At 49.4% G+C, this 19,917-nt stretch overlaps 1 protein-coding gene across 3 annotated transcripts in view; it reads left to right on the top strand.

Moving 5' to 3' along the window:
- Nucleotides 1–19,917, top strand: part of LARS2 (leucyl-tRNA synthetase 2, mitochondrial) — a 151,185-nt gene that overhangs the window by 100,884 nt on the left and 30,384 nt on the right. For all 3 annotated transcript variants that reach the window (XM_059160674.1, XM_059160676.1, XM_059160675.1), the window contains exons 12-14: nt 765–1,048; nt 4,286–4,384; nt 7,383–7,520. In XM_059160674.1, the coding sequence (XP_059016657.1) occupies nt 765–1,048; nt 4,286–4,384; nt 7,383–7,520 (521 nt within the window). The remainder of the gene's footprint in view (nt 1–764; nt 1,049–4,285; nt 4,385–7,382; nt 7,521–19,917) is intronic.

Here is a 19,917-nt window from a genome sequence, read left to right on the forward strand (position 1 = left end):
CCCCAATTCGTTCCCCGACTGGCCTGAATTACTTCTGCTTTAGGATATTGAATTTTTCTTCTTCCTGGATTATTTTTTCCCCCACAGGGGACTCATCATTAGAAATACATATCATGCACTTTTTTGTTGGCAGCTCAGGGCTGAGAGTTGGTGATCCCTATACTGTCTCGGGGCTCAGGTGACAACCAGAGCCGCAGAACCAGGGCCAGTTGGCCCCTGCAACTCAGTAGACATGGTGCCTTGGGGTCACGGTACTTTTATGGGGTCTCCAAAAAGATGTTAATTTCTTTTGAAATCAGAGGGTGAAAAGTGAATTTTTAGGGTCAAAATCCTGTTCATCTTCCTTCAATACAGTCATAAAACATAACTTCAATACTTCCTAAGGATGGGGCGCCTGGGAGGCTCAGTTGGTTAAGTGTCTGCCTTCCGCTCAGGTCACGATCCCAGGATTCTGGGACTGAGTCCCGTATCGGGCTCCCTGCTCAGCGGGGAGTCTACTTCCCTCTCTGCCTCTGCCCACTGCTCCCCCTGCTTGTGCTCTGTATCTCAAATAAATAAATAAAAATCTTCACTTAAAAAAAAAAAAACCTGTCCTAGGGCTAGGGAGGAAGGGGCCACAGAGGTGAAGGTCCCTAGGGTCATGAAGTCACAACGAGGCTCTGCCCAGACTACACATAAAAGCAGCAGTTTGGGGGGCACGTGGTGGCAGGTGACAGCTTGTCCTTGTGGAAGGGAGCATAGGACCTCTCTCCTTTCCCTCGCAGTTCACAGGCATGAGCCGGCAGGATGCGTTTCTAGCCTTGACTCAGCAAGCCCGGACGAAGAAGGTCGGTGGGGACGTGACAAGCGACAAGCTGAAGGACTGGCTTATCTCGAGACAGCGGTACTGGGGCACACCCATCCCCATGGTCCACTGCCCGGCCTGCGGCCCCGTGCCCGTGCCTCTGCAGGATTTGCCCGTGACCTTGCCCCGCATTACATCTTTCACCGGCAAGGGAGGCTCCCCGCTGGCCACGGCTTCAGACTGGGTGAACTGCGCCTGCCCTAGGTAAGGAACGGTGGCACCCCCGGCCATGGTGGTGCCTGGGGCCCCCGGCACCCTGCTGGAGTTTCAGGCTCTCTGCTTCCTTCTTCCGGCGCTCCCACCAGACTGGAAAGAACACCCTGGGTCTTTCTGTCCACTCGCATCTTTACGAGAAACACCTGCCAACTGATGGAAAGCTACACATTTCCATCATGGCTTGTAAAAGACCACTTTCTTCCTCTTCCGTTTCATATTCCAGAGAGCTTCCTGGAAAGAGAGAAAAATGTTTTCTCCTCTCTGGCTTCGTTTTCCCACGTCGTTGCTGAGAACAGCGGAGATTTTTCCCTCACGCAGCAGAGCAGTAGCTCCAAGAGTGGGGGGCGGGGTGTGCACAGGGGTTTCATTCTTTAGGACACGGGAACATCTCGTGGAAGTAGGATTGTGTTCTACTGGTAGCTTACTGGTGTATCTCGGGTGATTTGGGGTATACCATCCCTGCTGAGTAAACACGTAACCAATCCCAGGTCCAGCATCTTCCTCCTTCCTTCTACGGAGAAGAAGACATTTTGTCTCTCTGCCTTCTAGATCACGATGACGATGTTAAAATAATTGGGTCCTCTGCTGGTTCGGAGCTGGGTAACCCCAGTACAGTTGAAAGGCCCAGCCTGGGGAGTCAGACACTGGATTCGTGTCATGGCCCTCCCCTTTAACGACCCGTGGGAACCTTGGGAAAGTCACATGACTTCTCTGAGCTTCCATTTTCTTATCGGAAACTGAAATAACCGCCTCGAAGGGCTGCTCAGACGTCTAGAATTAGCACCCGCAATCCTGCACAGGGATGGCTAACGAACACCCAGTAAATGGAAGCCTTGCCACCATCTTTCCAGGTCCTCACCCAGGTGGTTCTAAGATTTGCGATGGGGCTTGTCGGTGGGCACAGAGGGAGCTCTGGGCCTTTTCCGGGAAGAATCACGGGCTCCAGGAGAAAATCGCACACCTTTACTAATGAGATGCGACAAAAGGGCTTCCCTGCCAGAGACCTTGGTGGCCTTCAGCACACCAGCTGCAGCAGCCCGAGGCCCCTCTGGAGGGGAGAGCCCAGGTCGTGGTGTTGGTTCAGGCTCCCTGGGTGATTCTGACGAGCATCCGGGACTGACAGGCACGGAACCAGCGTGGCCAGGCAGGGCTGCAGAGCCCAACACATGTGGAGTCCTTGCTCCTGAGCTCCAAGACCTTGGGCAGGTTTCTTAACCTCTCTGCATTTTACTTATCTGCAAAATGGGGACCTGGGTGGCCTCTACCTCGTAATCCCCAGGGATCCTGGGAGAGTAAGGAGAGAATAGATAAAGCAGAGATAAAGAGGTAAAGGAGAGAATTCTGGGGAAGCATTTGGCTCAGTGCCTGCACCCACTGTCCCTGTTCGTACCCTTGGAGCTAAGGACGACCATACTGTCGTCACTGTCACCATCATCTGTCCCTTCCACTTACCAAGCAGCCTGTGCCATGTAACCAGCTTTTAAGGGCAGCAAAAAGATGTCTCTCAGTGGTCCTCAAGTCCCATGTGACCATTACAAAGAAAAGCAGCGTGGCAAGTCGTAGGCAGACAGACGTTACTCCTTTGATCAGTCAGACCCTGTATTGTCCTGCCTTGTCCACCGGCCCCGATGATGAGGGAGAAGAAGTAACTTTTTTCTTGTAATTACCTCCCCCCGGTAGTGTCTGTTCTCTGACTGATGCTCTCCACATAAAAGATAACGGCTTTAACTTAGAGATGCGCTGTGGGGATCGGTGTCTTATAGGAAACAGGAGTCCCTCAGGCTCTCTCCCATCAACAACTGCCCACCCCCCCCCACCCTGGGGACCACTGTTCCCAAAGGGAGGCCCCTGTGGGTCTCTGGGGCCCCTGCCAGATCTGGGGCTCCTGTGTCTCCGTTCGGCCGCTTCTATTCAATAAGCAGGAGGTGGGGTGAGATGGCTTTTTCCTTCCGTACGATTTGTAAAGCCAGCATGAACTGCCTTACAGATGCAAGATCTAAATGCAGGCCTTCTTTTATTTTTAAATTAAAAGCAGACCCTTGCCCTTGCTGCAGAATTAGCAGATTCATCAGTTCCTCTTGGGGCCTCTCGTGTCCCTCCTCAGAATCTCCAAGAACCCCCAAGGACTGGGACTGCCAAAAAGGGCAGCATTCAGAAGGGCCCCTGTCACCTGTGAGTAGCTGCTAGTAGCTGGTTCGATGTGTCCACCTCTGCTCCGGGCCTGGGAGTGTCTTCAGGGGGGCTGGGCCCCTCCTGGGCAAGACTCGACTAAGGGCACCCTCTCTTGGGGTCCTAGAAGTTGTGGGGGTTTTTGTACCGTCCCATGGGCCCGTCACCCTGGGCGTGTGCTTCAGAACCAAGTCATCAGCGGGGCCCTTGTGGAACCTTCGTCCTCCCCAGGCATCCCCTTCCTGAGGATGAGGGTCAGTTGTTCTTTTCAGCCCTTCACACACCAGGGATCTCGCTTCGCTTGCTTTCTGGAACAGTAGGGCTCCCTTCGCCCTTCTGTATCGTGTTCTCTGGAGGTGGGTGTGTTGGAAAGGAGCTCCTGAGTTGCGGTGTTTGACCATTTCTGTAGTATACCTGCTTCCACCAAGGGCTAGTTTCAGGCTGCAAACTTGACATCACTTGTCATGGAGTTGGGAAGAGGTGCGAAGTGTTGATTCTTATGGACCGGGACGAGTTGGCTCCAGCACACCATGGCCCCCATGGTGACCTCTCTTCCAAGGGGCACCCTAGTGGGTTTTGATGTCTGCACCCCCAGCCCTCGCAGAGATAGAAAAAACCCAAGTTCATTCTTCAGCACAATGTCTCCATTTGGTTTTCACCTTCTCTTCATAAATTGATTGGCTTCATGGGTGTCACAAAGTAGGCACTGGCTGAAGGCGATCTTGACATGCCTGAAATAGAAGTGAACGGGCAAAAGAGACACTCCTGGCTTATCCACTTAGGTTGTTTGATTTTCTACCAGGTAAAATTCAGACAGCTGGAGACTAAGACTTTTCATGGCTGAAGATTTAAATTTTTATTTGTAAATTTCTTTAAAATGTCCTGTACTCAACAATACAAAAGGAGAGCGTCCTCTGAATTACCGATCCGTGATGAGGCATTGTTCTTGTGACATGCTAAATGGATACTAAATTGTCATGGCTTTCTCAAAAGCTGGTGGAACACTGCGTTAAAATTTAAAAAGAAACCAGTTGATGAACTTCCTTTATTTCTTAGGTGCAAGGGTGCTGCCAAGAGAGAGACTGACACAATGGACACGTTTGTCGATTCTGCCTGGTACTACTTCAGATACACCGACCCGCAGAATACTCAGAGGTAAAGCCTTGCTGCGTCCTTTGAGTGTCTGTCTGTTGTGCAAGGAGCAGACAACAAAATGGAATTATATATGCAGGAGATTTACTGAGGGCAGTGCCCGCAAGGGTGAGGAGGGAAGAGAGTGGGAGTTCGTGGGGAGCCCTGAGACCGCCGTGCTGTCCCCACAACTGGGAAGCAAGTAGGGGAAGGAAGAGAGGGTTGGGTTGCAAGGATCTCGGACCACAGTGCAGCTCTGGGAAGGTCTCAACTGGGCGATGGGAAGGCCTGAGCAAAGCTTGTCTGGTAGAGAGTCTCAAGTCTGGCAGAGTGCGTCTGCGCTGGTCCCCTCCCTTTGGGAGAGTAGGGGCTGGCAGGGACACTGAGGACTTCCAAAGGCACAGTAGCTGGGAGCCGCCGGTCCGCCATGACCCTTGAAACAGGCCCTCCAAAGGGAGTGCATCAGATTTTTAAATTAGATTCTTCACAGCCAAGCAAATCCCAAGTGCAAGAGAAACTTTAAAAAAAAAAAAAAAAAAAAAAAAACAAGGAATAAAATGCCATTGGCATTGCCTTAATACCCTCTGTGGCCCTGTGGTGAACTTCATTTATGGGCTTATAAAGATGTAATACTGTTTACTTAACAGACACAAATGATGGGAGGGAAGGAGGTAGGGTGCACGAGGGAGCAAGGAAGCATTGCCTCTTGTCACAGACACACAGTGATTTCTAAAACTGATAAATCAATAAAGAGTCTAACTGCCTGAAGAAACAATTACAGAATTCCGAGGGGCCAAGGTCGGGGGGAAGAGGGTGGGAGACGCTCTTGAAGGCCAAGGCTGGGACCAGTGTAGAAACAACAAAGCTCTCCGCACAATCTGAGTTTTTGGCTTCGGGCAGGTTTCTTAGACAAAGGTAAATAGCGAATGAGGGAAAGAGGGCTGTAGGCAGGGGGGGTGAAGAGAAGGTGCAAAAGAAAGCAGCGCAGAGCTCAGGAAAACCAAAAAGGCAGCCACGTGCTTCAAAGACCTTGCTAGACCTTGCTCATTGGCTCTCATCCGTAGGAAAGCCATTGCCCCCAAACCCCAAAGTCCACCTGTGAAAGTGCCCCCTCCTTTTCTCTTCAGTGGTTGTAAACGTCCATGAAATGGACGTTCCTGCCCCTTCCACCCCCCCGCCAGAGTCCCGCCCTACAGGGCTATGATTTCTGTCATTCAAGTCGTCCAGGAGTGAGGGCACCCTGAGGACACGGTGTCGGCAAAGGCAGGATGCACGGGGTCTGCTGTGGCTCCGAAGAGGGGCCCCTTCTCTGACTGTTCCTTCTACAAGGGGCTGTTGGTGCCTTCTGTTTGGGAACAGCTGCTCAGAGTGCCAAGGCAATCAGGGCCTACCTGTCAGAATGCTTCAGCGGAAAATCCTCTCACAGATGTTGGAGGCTTTAACCAGTGATGGACTCTGAACCCAGAGAGAGACAGCCTTGAATCTGGGAATGCCGTGGACCCCATCTTTGGCCTCATAAAACGCAGCTGCAAGTTTCGGCACCAGCTCGAGTGCTCCCTTAGCTAGGTTCCCCGGTAAACCATGGATCCAAGCCATAGCTACTTTCAACATTGAAATGCACCCCACACTTGTTTTCAAGATGAGCACCCCCCCCCTTGACCTCCCTTTCTTTTCTGTCCCTTGGATTAGTCCTTGGATTTTTCTGAAGAACTATTATTTACAAAGGGGAAAAAAATTGTCTTAATGTTACCAGAATTCTGGCCTGGGGAGTGGGGACTAGCAAGGCGCATTAAGATGCAAATACGGGGCAGTTGGCCACGCCCACCTGCTGCCCAAGCTTGAGCCACAGGGAGCTGGACCCAAAAAATGCCTTGATGGGGTGCCTGGGTGGCTCAGTGGGTTAAGCCTCTGCCTTCAGCTCAGGTCATGATCTCGGGGTCATGGGATCAAGCCCCGCATCGGGCTCTCTGTCAGCAGGAAGCCTGCTTCCCCCCCCTCCCTCTCTCTCTGCCTGCCTCTGCCTAGTTGTGGTCTGTCAAATAAATAAATAAAATCTTTTTTTTTTTAAATGCCTTGAGGTATAGGGATGAGAGTTTACAAACACTTGAGACCACAGAGTATTGATCCTCCAAAGGCAGAGATTTACTTCATGGGATGCTCTCTAGGAAGCACATTCTCACCAGTTCTGCTCCCCTCCCCACAGCATGTGCATGTACACACACACACACAAACACACACACTCTTCTGCACACCTACAGACTCCCCTCTCAAGACTCCCAGGCGGAGAACAGAGGGCAGTGGTATTTCCTTTACTCCGCCGGCACCCATGAGTACCAGGGAGTCCGAGGAAGCCTTCCTTGTAGGATTTCTGTCACTGACAGTGTCTACTGGTCAGAGGGAGATGTTGGGTGAGTTTGTGTCTGTTGCCCTCAGTATGCTCCTTGCACGCCGTATTCAGGCCCTTGCTGACTCTCTGTGTTTTAAGGCTGCTTTGAAAAATAAGGTGGAATTTGTTTTAAAATGGATATTTAGCGGCTGCCTGTTAATCTGGTTTGCAAAGGCCATTTTGCCCCCTGTTGGTAAGAACCACCCGAATCCCACTCTGCCTGAGGGCGGGCAAAACTAAAACAGAAATGTAGAGATTCAAATGCGCCTCTTACAGAAATAACCTTTCTCACGGAAATACCTTTTTCATGCCTTTTTCATGCTGCCGCCGTGTTTTCCTTTTGTCCTCATTTTACTCGAAAATCACATTTGTTGAGTTGTCAGTAACGGCTCCTGAAACAGTTTTTACAAATTCCCTGTGATTTCATGCCCACCTGACTTTTTTCCACTTTATTATCTCAGCTTTTCTCTTCCTGTATTTTAAAAAGACAAATCGCTGTTCTTCTCGGGCATCGTTTGTCTCGGGGCACATACAAACAGTACTAGGTCTAATTTGTGCTCTTGCGGCAAAGCGGGTTTGTTAACGACGACCATTTCTCTCTCTCTCTCTCTCTCTCTCTCTCTCTCTCTCTCGTAGCCCTTTTAACGCAGCGCTGGCGGATTACTGGCTGCCTGTGGATTTGTACATCGGAGGGAAGGAACACGCCGTCATGCATTTGTTCTACGCGAGGTTCTTTAGCCATTTCTGCCACGATCAAAAAATGGTCAAGCACAGGTGAGCACTTAATACCGCTCAGCCGAAGAATTCAGTCCCGTGAGCGACAGCTTCGAGCAGGTGTCCGCTCTTCCAGAGCAAGGTCAGCACGTGTAGGGGAAGACTTCACTTTTTCAGGTGTCCTTGAGCGGTCACTGTTTCTGCTACTTAATCATAGTTCCAGCGTCTGATAATCGCAGGCTCACATGGAATCTTGCCTTCAGCACTCGTCTCTTTGGCCGAGTTAATTAATTGGGATTTCGACTTCCGGGGCAGAGAGAAGCAGCTTGTAATGTTGTAGGGCTTCTTATAGCTTCTCGTTTGAGGTCGTGTTTATCTAGCCATGCTAGGCAGGTTCTTTGAGCTCGGCAGTCCTGCCTTGATAGCTCACTCTGCTAAAAGTAGGTAATGGGGGCGCCTGGGTGGCGCCACTGTTAAGTGTCTGCCTTCGGCTCTGGTCGTGATCCCGGGTCCTGGGATCGAGCCCTGTGTTGGGCTCCGTGCTCAGCAGGAAGCCTGCTTTTCCCTCCCCCACTTCCCCTGCTTGTGTTCCCTCTCTCACTGTCTCTCTCTCTGTCAAGTAAATAAATAAAATTTTAAAGATTTTAAAAATTTAAAAAAATGAAATAGGTAATAGATTAAAGCTGGGGAATCACACGGTAAACCCATTGATCAATGTTCTTCCTGTTGGCCTGTAACCTGTTTCCCATGATGGTCAGAAAGGTGTCTGTGTGCACTTTTATCCCATGAAAACACCATATATGTATGTATATATATATTTAATATCTTACACAATTTAAAGAATAAAGTGAACATCCCTGTACCCCCTTCTCAGTTTAAGAAATAGAGTATTACAGGTTCCTTAGAATACCCAGGGTTCCCTCTCCAGTCACACCATCTCCCTACCCGCTGCCCCTTCCCCAGCCAACCCCTATGCTGAAGTCCCAAACTATTAAGCTTCGTATGAATTTATCACCTCTCTGTATTTTTAAACAGTACATATTATTTGGTTTTCTTGTGTCTGATCTTCACGTAAGTGGAATCGTATTTTGCGTACTCCTCTTGCTTTCCTCACTCGGTGTTTTGGGGGGGGGTTCAGCCATATCGGTGCATAGAGTTAGGTTTTGTTCCTGGTTCACTGCTGTAAGGCATTCCGTCACCAGGAGTGGAATGTCTAGTGTGGAACTTGGTTTCCGTGTCCACAGCACCATTAATGCTCGTTGGAGTGTTTTGTACGGTGAAGACCCAAACTGTATGAGCGCTCTTGTCCATGTTTCCCAACACGTGTCAGCCCATGTCCAGGGCAGATACCTAAGAGTGGGACCGCTGAACTGTAAGATGTGTAAGATGTGCACATGGTCAGCTTTGCTAAGGAACACCCAGCCTGTTTTCAGATGACTTCTATAACCTACACTTGTTGGGGCAGCCAGGTAGCTCAGGTCTTGATCTCGGGGTCGTGAGTTCAAGCCCCACATTGGGCTTCATTTTGGGCATGGAGCCTGCTTAAAAAAAAAAAAAAAAAAAAGGCAAGAACAAAAACAAAAAAACCTACACTCGTACCAACAGAGATGAGGGTTCCCCTCCTCAGCACATCAACTTTGCTTATGGAATGCATCAGTTTGGGAAGAATGTTTGAATTAAAAGACACTGCTTACTTCATGATGCTTAGCATGTATTTAAAATGTTTAGGTGATGAAGTTCTAGAACCTAGGTGAGGTTCATTGGAATGAGGTCCTGAGCCGACGGCCAAGAAAGAATTCTTAAGACGTTTCTGGCGCAAAAAAATGGTTTATTAAAGCACGGGGACAGGACCCGTGGGCAGGAAGAGTTGCTGCCCCGATATCCCAAGGACTGGCTGATTATGTACACAGGAGTTGGGTAGGTGAAGACAAAGGGGGTGTTCAGAAGAGCTATCACAGTGAAGAAGACTGTCAGGATACTGGAGGCCTGGTTATTGTCAAGCCAAGGCTGTTTTTACCTCTAATGAGGCCCTAGCATCAAGACAGTTGGGAGTTTCCTAGTGGAATGTCACATTCCTCCTATCAAGCGTCCTTGTCAATGAGCTTTAGGTTTAGAAGAAATTTAGCTTTATTTGTATTTTCTTTCATCTCTGGCTCCTTCAGTTTTATGGAGGGGAGCGCGGTGTTAGGGCTTTAGGAACTGAGTTGTTTGTCTCTGGAAGTTAGGCTATTGATAAGATAGCTTCTTTGTTGTTATCACTAGGGCATTTGTGAACCAAGGGAGACTCGGGTCTTGCGGGATTGTGATCTCTGCAAGTTAACTATTTGTTTTTCTTTTAGGGCAGCAGGAATGTCATATCACCGAGGGGGAGCGGGTGGAAGGGGGGTGCAAGGTGCCAGCTTTTGCTTTGTCCTCAGCCAGCCTTCTGCTCCCTCATCATAGGGACCTCTGTATTTTCTCTTCCATTAAATCCCTGCTGGTATCTTCACTCTTCTTTTCTGGGTTGTCGTATGTTGATTGTAGGAAATTTTTTTAAGCTTTTATTTATTGATTTGACAGAGATCACAAGTAGGCAGAGAGACAGGCGGAGAAAGAGGAATGGAAGCAGGCTCCTCACCGAGCAGAGAGCCCTATGTGGGGCTCGACCCCACGACCCTGAGACCATGACCTGAGCCGAAGGCAGAGGCTTTAACCCACTGAGCCACCCAGGCGTCCCGATTGTAGGAGTTTTTGAAATATTCTGGATGCTGATCCTTTCCTAGCTCTACGTATTGCAGATATGTTTCCCAGTTCTTAGTTTCTCGTATTTTTATGGTGTCTTTTGATGAGCAGAAACTCTTAATGCAGTAAATTTCAGTAATCTTTTCCTGCCTGGCTATGGCTTCCAGTGTCTTGGTCCCGCTACTGGGCCAGTCCGTGCATTTCCTTGTTGAGCCTTAGTGCTCTCTCCGTCACAGTCAGGTTTTTGTATATACGCAAGGGCCTCTCTACAGGATCTGCATTCTGTCCGTTGGCCTGTTTGCTCTTTGCTCTAATCATTCTTTACTGGCTTTCGTATTTTAGTTTTACAAGTCTTACTATCCGGTAAGGGTAGTGCTTCCTCTTTGTCCGTTTTCATCAGGGGTATCTTGGCTATGACTGGACCTTCCTCCTTCCATGTGACCTTCAGATTCAGCTGTCACATTCCCCCAAAATGTCTTTTTTTAAAGATTTTATGTATTTAGGGGTGCCTGGGTGGCTCAGTCGGTTAGGCGTCTGCCTTTGGCTCACATCATGATCCTGGAGTCCCTGGATCGAGTCCCACGTCGGGCTCCCTGCTTAGCCGGCCGTCTGCTTCTCCCTCTGACCCTCCTCTGGTCATGCTTCTCTCTCACTCTCTTGCTCTCTCGCTCTCTCTCTCAAATAAATAAATAAATAAAACATTTCTTTTAAAAAATATTTTTTAAAAAATTATTTTAATATTTTTTAAATAAAAAATATTTATTTAAAAATCTTTTTTTTTAATATTTTATTTATTTGAGAGACAGCAAGAGTGAGGGAGAGTGATAGAGCGAGAGCATGAGCAGAGGCAAAGAGCAGAGGGAGACGAGAAGCAGACTCCCCGCTGAGCAGGGAGCCCGAGGCAGGGTTCGATCCCAGGACTATGAGAACGTGACTTAAGCAAAAGGCAGATGCTTAACCCACCGAGCCACCCAGGCGCCCCCTCCCTGCATCCCACACTCAGGCCTGCTCCCTCTCTCTGTGCGTGCACGCATGCGTTAAGGGTCTACTGTACAGAGAATGCATTTAGTTTACAAATTAAATGCTTAAAATAATTTTCTTCTCATTAGTCCCAGAGCCCTTCATGTGTAAAAATAAACTGATCTACATCAGAAGAACAATGAACACACTAACAGCATTCATCTTCAGTCGAAATGTTTGTGCCTTGGGTTAAAGAATTTACCACTGTGCCTTGCATTTCTTCTCTGTGGAAACTTTTTTTACTGCACCAGATAAAAATGACCCGTGATCATGGGAATTGTACCCTATTGCTGTGACAGGATCGCGGACCTTGTCCATTCTCAGTGAATATTTGTTTAAATAAATTGAGTTTAACTCCGTGATATAAACATATAAAAGTTTATGACTTTCGGGGCGCCTGGCTGGCTCAGTCGGTGGAGCGTGTGACTCTTGATCTCAGGGTCGTGAGTTCAGGCCCCACATTAGGCGTAGAGCCTCCTTAAGAAAAGGGGTGGGGGAGAAAGTTCATGTTTTTCAAAGGAAGTGTTCCCCTTGGGATAGAGAGAAAAGACAACCCAGGAAATGTTTTCTTCTAGGTCTAGAAACAAAGACCATAAGTGATTTCTGGCTCCAGGGCACCGTTCTCCAGCTTTGTTCCCAGTTATTTGTAGGAGCAATGAATGAAACGATAAATGACATATTGGCTAGCTATTTTAAAATAGAAGACAAGCTCTGGCTACTTTTAGGACTCCTGTACAGTGGCTTTAAAACTATTCCAGAAGGAAAAAAGTTTGCAGCATTCTGATGTAATTGTAGAGGACGGTTTGGGTATGACTTTGTATCTGTTCATACGAATCTCTAATTTGCTAAGCTTCCAAGCTCAGCAGTATTTTGTGTGTATTTTTTAAAATTCTTTACAAGACAATAGGGTTCAGGACGCCCGGGTGACTCAGTCATTTGGGCGTCTGCCTTCAGCTCAGGTCGTGATTCTTGGGTCCTGGTCAGCCTCCCTGCTCGATGGGGAGCCTGCTTCTCCCTCTGCCTGCTGCTCCCTCTGCTTGTGTGCTTTCTCTCTCTCTCTCTGACAAATAAATAAATAAAATCTTAAAAAAAAAAAAAAAAAAAAAAGACATTAAGAATCTATGCCATGCCCTCTCCCCTGTCCCCAAAAAGGGAGAGATGTATTTTAAGTACTCCAAGTCTGACCTTGAAGAAGGTGCCGGAAGTCCTCTTCCTCTGTGTCTCAGCCCGGTTGTCAGGGTCACTCCCATGATCACAGCGGGGCAGGGGCAGCCTCTGGAAGTGGTCTCTGAGCATGCCCTCCTCGGCAGAGCTGTCCTGGGAAGGCGGTCAGCCACAAATGAAATGACAGTCGCCCACGTCGCGCGAGAACTCAGAATTCGCCAGTCTGAATTTCTGAAGGCCTTCCAGTCACTTTTTCAAGCTGGCCTAGGAGGAAAAATGGAGACCTGTCGGCCACATGTGTATTTATTTCTCTTTGTTAGTTGTTTTTTCTGGAACTCGTCTAAGTCAGGGTTTTACGTCTGTTTCTCTACTGCTTTTGGTTAACATGGTCGGTCGGGAGGGATCTCAGACTCTAGACACTCCCTTCTGCTGACCTATGAGGCCCCCGAGAGCCCAAGGGGTTACCTGTCCACATGTGAAGTACATGAATATGGGACAGTGGCCTCGGGCTCCCCGGCGGGAACTACTGCTTTTTTTTTTTTTTTTAAGATTTTATTTATTTATTTGAGAGATAGCAAGCACACATTTGTGCATGAGCAGGGGGAGGGGCAGAAGGAGAGAGAGAAGCAGACCCCCCACTGAGCAGGGAGCCCCGTGTGGGGCTCGATCCCAGGACCCCGAGATCATGACCTGAGCTGAAGGCAGACGCTTAACCCACTGAGCCACCCAGGCACCCCTTGAACTACTACTTAAGACCGTGGCCAAGAGATTGAGAAATGAAAGCAGAAATGAGTGGCGCTTCTACTCTTCCCTGTTTTCCAAATGAGTCCTGGCCCTCTTTCACACTTGCGCACTTGGATCTGAACTTTGAGCTTTTCTTAGATCTCTTGCAAGAAGCAGGTCTTGGGGGTGGCCGTGCACCCCACCCCCCCACATCAGGCAGCCCAGTGCTGTTGCTGGAAATACCAGGTTAATGATCAAGCCAGAATTGATGTCGGCAGGAAATTTGCCAAAGAAGGTGTACCAATGACCAAGAATCATGCTCTCCAATATTGCCCTCACCAATAGTCAGAGAAATACTAAACAGCAATGAGGTGTCATTTTCCATCCAACAAAGAAGCTGGGTCGAACAGCATCTCATACATTGCAGGAAGGCAGTTTGGAACAACCATTAGGAAAAGCAGTTTGACAATACAGAGTGGGAGCCTTAAAAATATTCACACTTTTGGACACGTTAATTGCACTTCTAGAAATCCAAGCCTAAGGAAATAATCAGAATGCAGACTTAGGCACCAAACTGTTCATGTATTATTTCAAGTAGCTAAAAGTCTGGGTACAACCTGAGTGCCCCAAAAGTCTGAGAAAGCGCAAACAAAGTCCAGCCCATCTGTACGAAGGACTCTTGTACAACTCTGTAATGGTTGATTACAAAATCATAAATGTGGTTGGATTGCCTATACCTTTAAATACACAGGCATACACATACTCCTAGCCCAAAGCAAGAGAAAAGGCTAGAAGAAATTATGCCACCGTGTTCACACCGGTTTTCTCTGGATGAGGAGCTCATCGATGACTTTATTATTTTTATTTCCTTTGCCCTCCTGATTTTTTCCCAGATTATTTTACAATGATTATGTAACTTTATAATGGGGGGGGGGGGGAACAGCCCTTGACCATCTGTGTTCGGAAGCAGGGAATTATCTGAAGCCTCCTAGTTTGATTCTGGGGAAGGAAAGGCAGCCGTCAGCCCCCAGGCTGGGAGCAGCAGGGCCCGCTCTGCGGTGAGGGATAGGTTCATCTCCCCTGAACTACCATCAGGAAGCTTGCTGCTCTTCAGACAGCTCTGGGGAGACACTGCATCCCCTGAGCTGACGTTCTCCCTGTGGTTTGCTAGCCACAGAGAGCAGTGGCGCCCTGCTGACCTTGGAGAGCTCCTGGGGCTCCCTTTCTGCTTCTCCCATCACATCAGAGCTTGGCAGGAGAGGGGGCGAGAAAGAGAAGAGAGACTTTACTTGGTTCTCAGCATATTCGTCAGGGCTCCTCCCATGGTGCTGGCTGGCTGCTAATAGAAACGGAGAATTTTACGAATGAGCCATGGCTCAATGCGTAGAAACCGGCTGGTGATGTGAGCCTGATGGCTTCCCAGGCACAGGGCGAGGAAGAAGAGGAAGTTCGCAAACTGAGCCTTGAAAAGTCCACATTGGAGATTATTTTCAGAAATCCAGGGCTTTCTGTTCTCTTCTTGCCAGATCTACATGGGAGGCTCCTGACCAGGTCAGGACCATGGGCAGCAGGCTGTCTAGGAGCTCCTGAGTAGGTAAAATGTCATCGGCAGTGACCAGTTAGGGCTCTGATGAATCTGAGCTTCTTTTAGCCATGTTACTTGTATGCAGGAAGGTTTCACAAGGGCGCTTAAAATAGCCTTTCGTTCTATGTTCTGCAGTTCCTTGTTTATCCTAATAGCTCCCGACCCTGCTCACCCCGGCCTGCTTACCCCGGCCTTTCTCCTGCCTTCCCTCCCTCTCTTTTCTTCCGTCTTTGGTGGGACAGTGGTGGCTTTCAGTGACTGGCGGGTGTCGATGGTTGTAATTTCTGACTCAGGGCAGTGTAGGCTATCAAGGAAGCACCGAAGAGGGCCTCACTTCCCATCCTTCTGCCGCCAGGTGAAAGCAAAAACACCTGCCTCTCGGGGTGGTATTAGTGGGCGAGCTGAGCCAGAGCCTGGAGCGCAGGGAAACCAGCAAGGCCCCTCCAGGGGGAGGCCCGGCACAATGCCCCCCATCTGTGATGTTTCCAGGAAGAACGGCTTTGGTGGTGGTTTCAGATTTTTCACTTCCTTCTAGAGCCCTCCGCTACTGTGGTTCCTGTGATGAATGCGTCACTCAGTTGCTTTTACAAGCTTGTTCCCGGTGCCATTCGACGAGTGGACGAATGGACACATAAAGATGTTATGCCTGAGTTTTCACATCTGAGAGACCACCAAGGAGCCAAGCACCGATACAGTCACATGAGGGTTGCAATCACATGAGGGTTGACAAGCTTAAGCTTGGGCCCAAGTATACCTGGCACAGTGGAGTAGGGACTTGGACCCTGAGGTGACATGCTTAAGCTTGGGCCCAAGTATACCCGACGCAGCAGAGTAGGGACTTGGACCCCGAACCAGATTACAGTCAGAGTTGTGTGTAGTTTTTTTTTTTAAGATTTTTTTTTTTTTTTATTTGATAGATGGAGATCACAGAGAAGCAGGCAGAGAGAGAGGAGAAGCAGACTCCCTGCTGAGCAGAGAGCCCAATGTGGGGCTCGATCCCAGGACCCTGAGATCATGACCTGAGCTGAAGGCAGAGGCTTTAACCCACTGAGCCACCCAAGCACCCCTACAGTCAGAGTTTTTAAAGGCAGAGTAGGGGTGGACTCGGCGGTGGGTGAGGACAAAGGGGATTATGGATGATGTAAGTCTCCAAGGATTTTTGGAAGCAAGGTCTCCAGGACCTTGAGGGGCTAGCTATTGTTGGGAGAAAGGTTATTTATTACCAATAATAAAAATCTTCTCATGAGACCCTTTAGATGTATATCAGTGGGCCACATACTTGGGAATGATTCTCAACACTATCTTGGAGGTTTAGAGATAAAGTTTCCTGAAGGAATTGTTAAAGTAGACTTGCAGGATCCTGGTCGGACCTGTTGGAGTAAGGGGGTCAGTCGGGCTAGGATTGTCCTTAGCAAAACCTCAAGGTGAGGGCAGTTAAGTCCCCAGGGGAGAGCCACTCTGTCTGTTTCAAGAGCTTGTCAGTAGGTAAAGAATTTTAATGATTTTCTTCTGCCTCTGTTTCCCACATCAGCTAAACCTGCGGTGGGATGGCCTTAATTTTCTCGGCCTCCACATTTCCCCCTGAACAATGTTGACCCTTAAATCTTTAAGGTGGTTGAAGGTGGAAGGTCTCATCTTCTGTAACTTCTTCCTGCTGACTAGGGGCGTAGAGCTGTCCCTACCCACTCGGGTCAACACTGGTCAGTGGGGGAATGTGTAGGGGAGTTAGGAAAGACAGAGGCTGCTGAGTCCAGGGCAGACTGCTCAGGTGATCTTCCCAAGTGGAAAGGATCATCTGTGGAAGTTAGGACCTCGGAGGAGTTGAAGTCAGGTGAGGAGACATGGGAGAAAATAGCAAAACGTGTGTTACAAAAAGAAAATGAAGCTCAAATAATGTTTTTTGCTATTTGACAAAATAAAACCCTTTTCCAGTCCAGGGGTTTAAATCAATCATTAAAGGAGAGAGAGACTGTTTAAAGTGCTAACCTGAGTAGGTCAGAACCCAAGAAATATTTTGTGATAATCTGGAACATCAAGATGGCTGCACTTATGTCAGGGCTAGACTCGTACTGTGGGTACAGCTTTGTTTCTCTTGGCCTCCACAGGGAGTATGTGACACTGGTTGTGAATCTTAGCTTGGCCGTGGTGGGATCTCTGCTTCGGCGGGACTGGGACCCTTGATGTCCCCCTGGGGCCGTCCTTCCCCTGCACCTTGCACCTCTGTGTCACACGAGTGCCTCTTCCCTGTGGTGTGGATGGTTATTTCTGAGCGTGTCTCTGGCCACTCATTCATAAGCCTTCTAAGGGCAGAGTGCCCAGCACCCTGTTGCTGCTTACATGCCTGTGGAATGGTTTAAAAAATGTGACTCCTCGTGCCGGGCTAAACTACTTGTGGGTGCATGTGACCGGCTTCAGCCTGGAGAAGGCAAACCGGATTCCCAGAGGCCTGGGGACCATTCCCTAGAGCGCTGCAAGAGTGGGGGAGGGGGGAAGGCCACTGGGGAATGAGCAGGACTCGGGCTGGGATGCACCCCTCCCACCACGAAACCCGGTGGTGTGAACCCCCTTGGAGGTCCTCTCCCACGCTCGTGCCCTTGCTCCTTCCTGCAAGCTTCCTGCAAGCTTGCGTGGAGCGAGTCCGAAATCTCAGCGCACCTCTCCTTGCAAGGCCCCAACCAGAAGCCATGACGCCCAGCGCCTGCCCTTCATCCGCCTTTCTTCCTTCATCTCTCGTCCCCCTGCACGTTGTCCCCACCTCTGCCGCTGCAGGCTTGTTTCCTCCCTCGTGGACACAAAGGTGATTGAGGTCAAACCAGTGAACGAATGTTGGGCATCCGCTACGAACTAGGCCCTGAGAAGGGGCTCACAAGAGGACAGGGAGGCGACTCACCTGAACGCACAGCACGGTTTACAGTTGAGTATCTGTCGAGTGCAGGTGCCCGTACCACACAGGACACACCAGCAAGGAACAGTGCTGGGGGCGGCCTCCGGTGTGCACAGCCCCCCGGGATTCCTCGCCGGGAAAGGGTTAGAAGTGGTTTTGAACCAGGCAGAACTCGTTGATGGCGTCAGCAGCCAGGCTGGTGGTGCCCAGGGTGGGGAGGTAGGGCCTGCGGGAGGCTGGTCACACACGGGTCTTCAGTGGAGGTGTTTATGTTGTGAAAATTCAAGGGGTGCCTGGGTGGCTCAGCGCGTTAAGTGTCTGCCTTCAGCCTCAGGTCATGATCCCAGGGTTCTGGGATCGAGTCCCACATCAGGCTCCCCACTCAGCAGAAAGGCTGCTTCTCCCTCTGCTGCTCCCCTTGATTGTGCTCTCTTTCTTAAATAAATAAACAAAAATCTCTATTTAAAAAGAGAAAATTCATCAAGTCTTACCTGTAGGATTTGTAGACTTTTCATTACATGTGATGCACTTCATTTCACAGTTTACTTAGAAAAAGCGGGGTGGGGGGGGGGGGTAGTGCTTGGAGAAGAATTGTAAGCTTTCAGGCCCCAGGACAGCAGCCACAGGCTTCCAGAAGGACTGGAGTTAGAGGCAGACGCCAGTAGGTGCAATGCTGCCTGTTCCCAGGAGGTGGCAGCGTCGAGTCATTTGGAAACAGCAGGACCTAGACCAGGATTCCCGGTTTCTTCCCCTCTGCCCCATCTGGAAGTTGAAAGCTAACGGATTTTCATCAGATGACTCATCTTTATCCTTGGGATCCAGCTTATCTTCTTCTTCCTTCCATCCCGGTTTTTTATTTCTCGTAAGAGTGGCCCAAGCCTCGTATTTAGAGTGAGAGAGGAAAGGAAAAATCTCATAAACTCTCAAGTTCATCCCACTGACATTGGGCACAGCAGGGAGAAGGTGGTGGTCTGGCTTTTAGTATTTTTTTTTTCCTGTCGGGCCGCAGCCCATAGAACTATTTGAGGAAGACTGAGTGCACACGCAGGTTACCCACTGATGCTTAGGAAAGGCACCACTGGGTTTGGGGGACAGCCCTTCCTTGTAGAATACCGGCTTAGTCTGCTTGGTGCTTTTGAACATGTTCGTGTCCAGTCTCGTCCTTTGTCTATCCAGTAAAAAGTAGCCATATGATTTTCCTATTTAGTTTTAAAACTGGCTGTGTACGTACTCTAGTATATGTACTGGGTTAAAATCCAAGCGCCACCTTACATTGGTTGGAAGGGAAAAATAGCTTCAAGAGGCCACCAACAGCAGCTAGCCAGCGTCCTGCCCCCTCTGTCCCACCACGCATATGTGTCTGTTTGTGCGTATTTATGCATTCATCCATCCATCCGTGTTTTGGACATTTTGTTGAGCCTGTCTTCCATCTGTCGTGCAAAGCGCCAAGTGCTGGGGACAGAGGGAAGGATAAGAGAATAGTCCTTGCCGTGATGGGCGCAGCGCAGGGCATGGGCTGGTCTTCCTGTTGTAATCACGACACAGCCTGGTCACACCCATCATGACTATGTGTGCCAGACACTGCAGGACACAAGGGAAGGCGTGGGGGTGTGTGTTGGGGACAGAGGTGGCCACCCAAAGAAGGGAATGGCTGTTACAGTGGTGAAGGGGGAGTCCAGGTTTCCTGGGGAGCATGGCACGTGCTGGGAACAACCAAGAGTGCCCATGACCTCGGCGAGGCACAAGTGTGTTTAAGTGGCAGACACACCAGCAAGACCAGTGGGGGGCTGGCGGTGGAGAAAATCAGGTGCAGGTCTGTGCAGCTACAGTTCTCTGAGCTTCTTTTGGAAGATGAGGACCTGGGTCTTCGGGCATCAAAACCCTCGCCTGCTGCGGATAAACCTATGTGGCCTGAGGACATGTGTTCCTCATGGAGGGGGTGCAGGTGTTCCTGAATGGGGCGGGGTGGGGGGACCATGGACACTGCGGTTCCCCGTTCAAGGCGTCGCCATATTCAAATGCAACATAAGGTCCAAGCACACTCTACTGTCAGAACGTTTCATGGTTTTCTATGTCAAAAACTCACATTTTCTAGGAACCTTGCAGGCACATGAACTGTGGTGCCAAAGGATGCCCATCTGCCAAATGTGGCTTTGCTGGTGGAATGTCACTGGGGGAGGTGGGAGGAAGGCCGTTCTACGACACAATAGAGTTTATTCTCAGGATGGATTTTAGAGCCTGAACAAGGACTTATGTACACGTGCACATGTAGAATTTCTTCCAAATTAACACAGTAGCATGACAGGTGGCCCCTGTGACGTTGAAGATTAACATTGAATAATTTCTTTTAAAAGATTTTA

This window comes from Mustela lutreola, chromosome 2, assembly GCF_030435805.1.
Source record: "Mustela lutreola isolate mMusLut2 chromosome 2, mMusLut2.pri, whole genome shotgun sequence".
NCBI lineage: Eukaryota > Metazoa > Chordata > Mammalia > Carnivora > Mustelidae > Mustela > Mustela lutreola.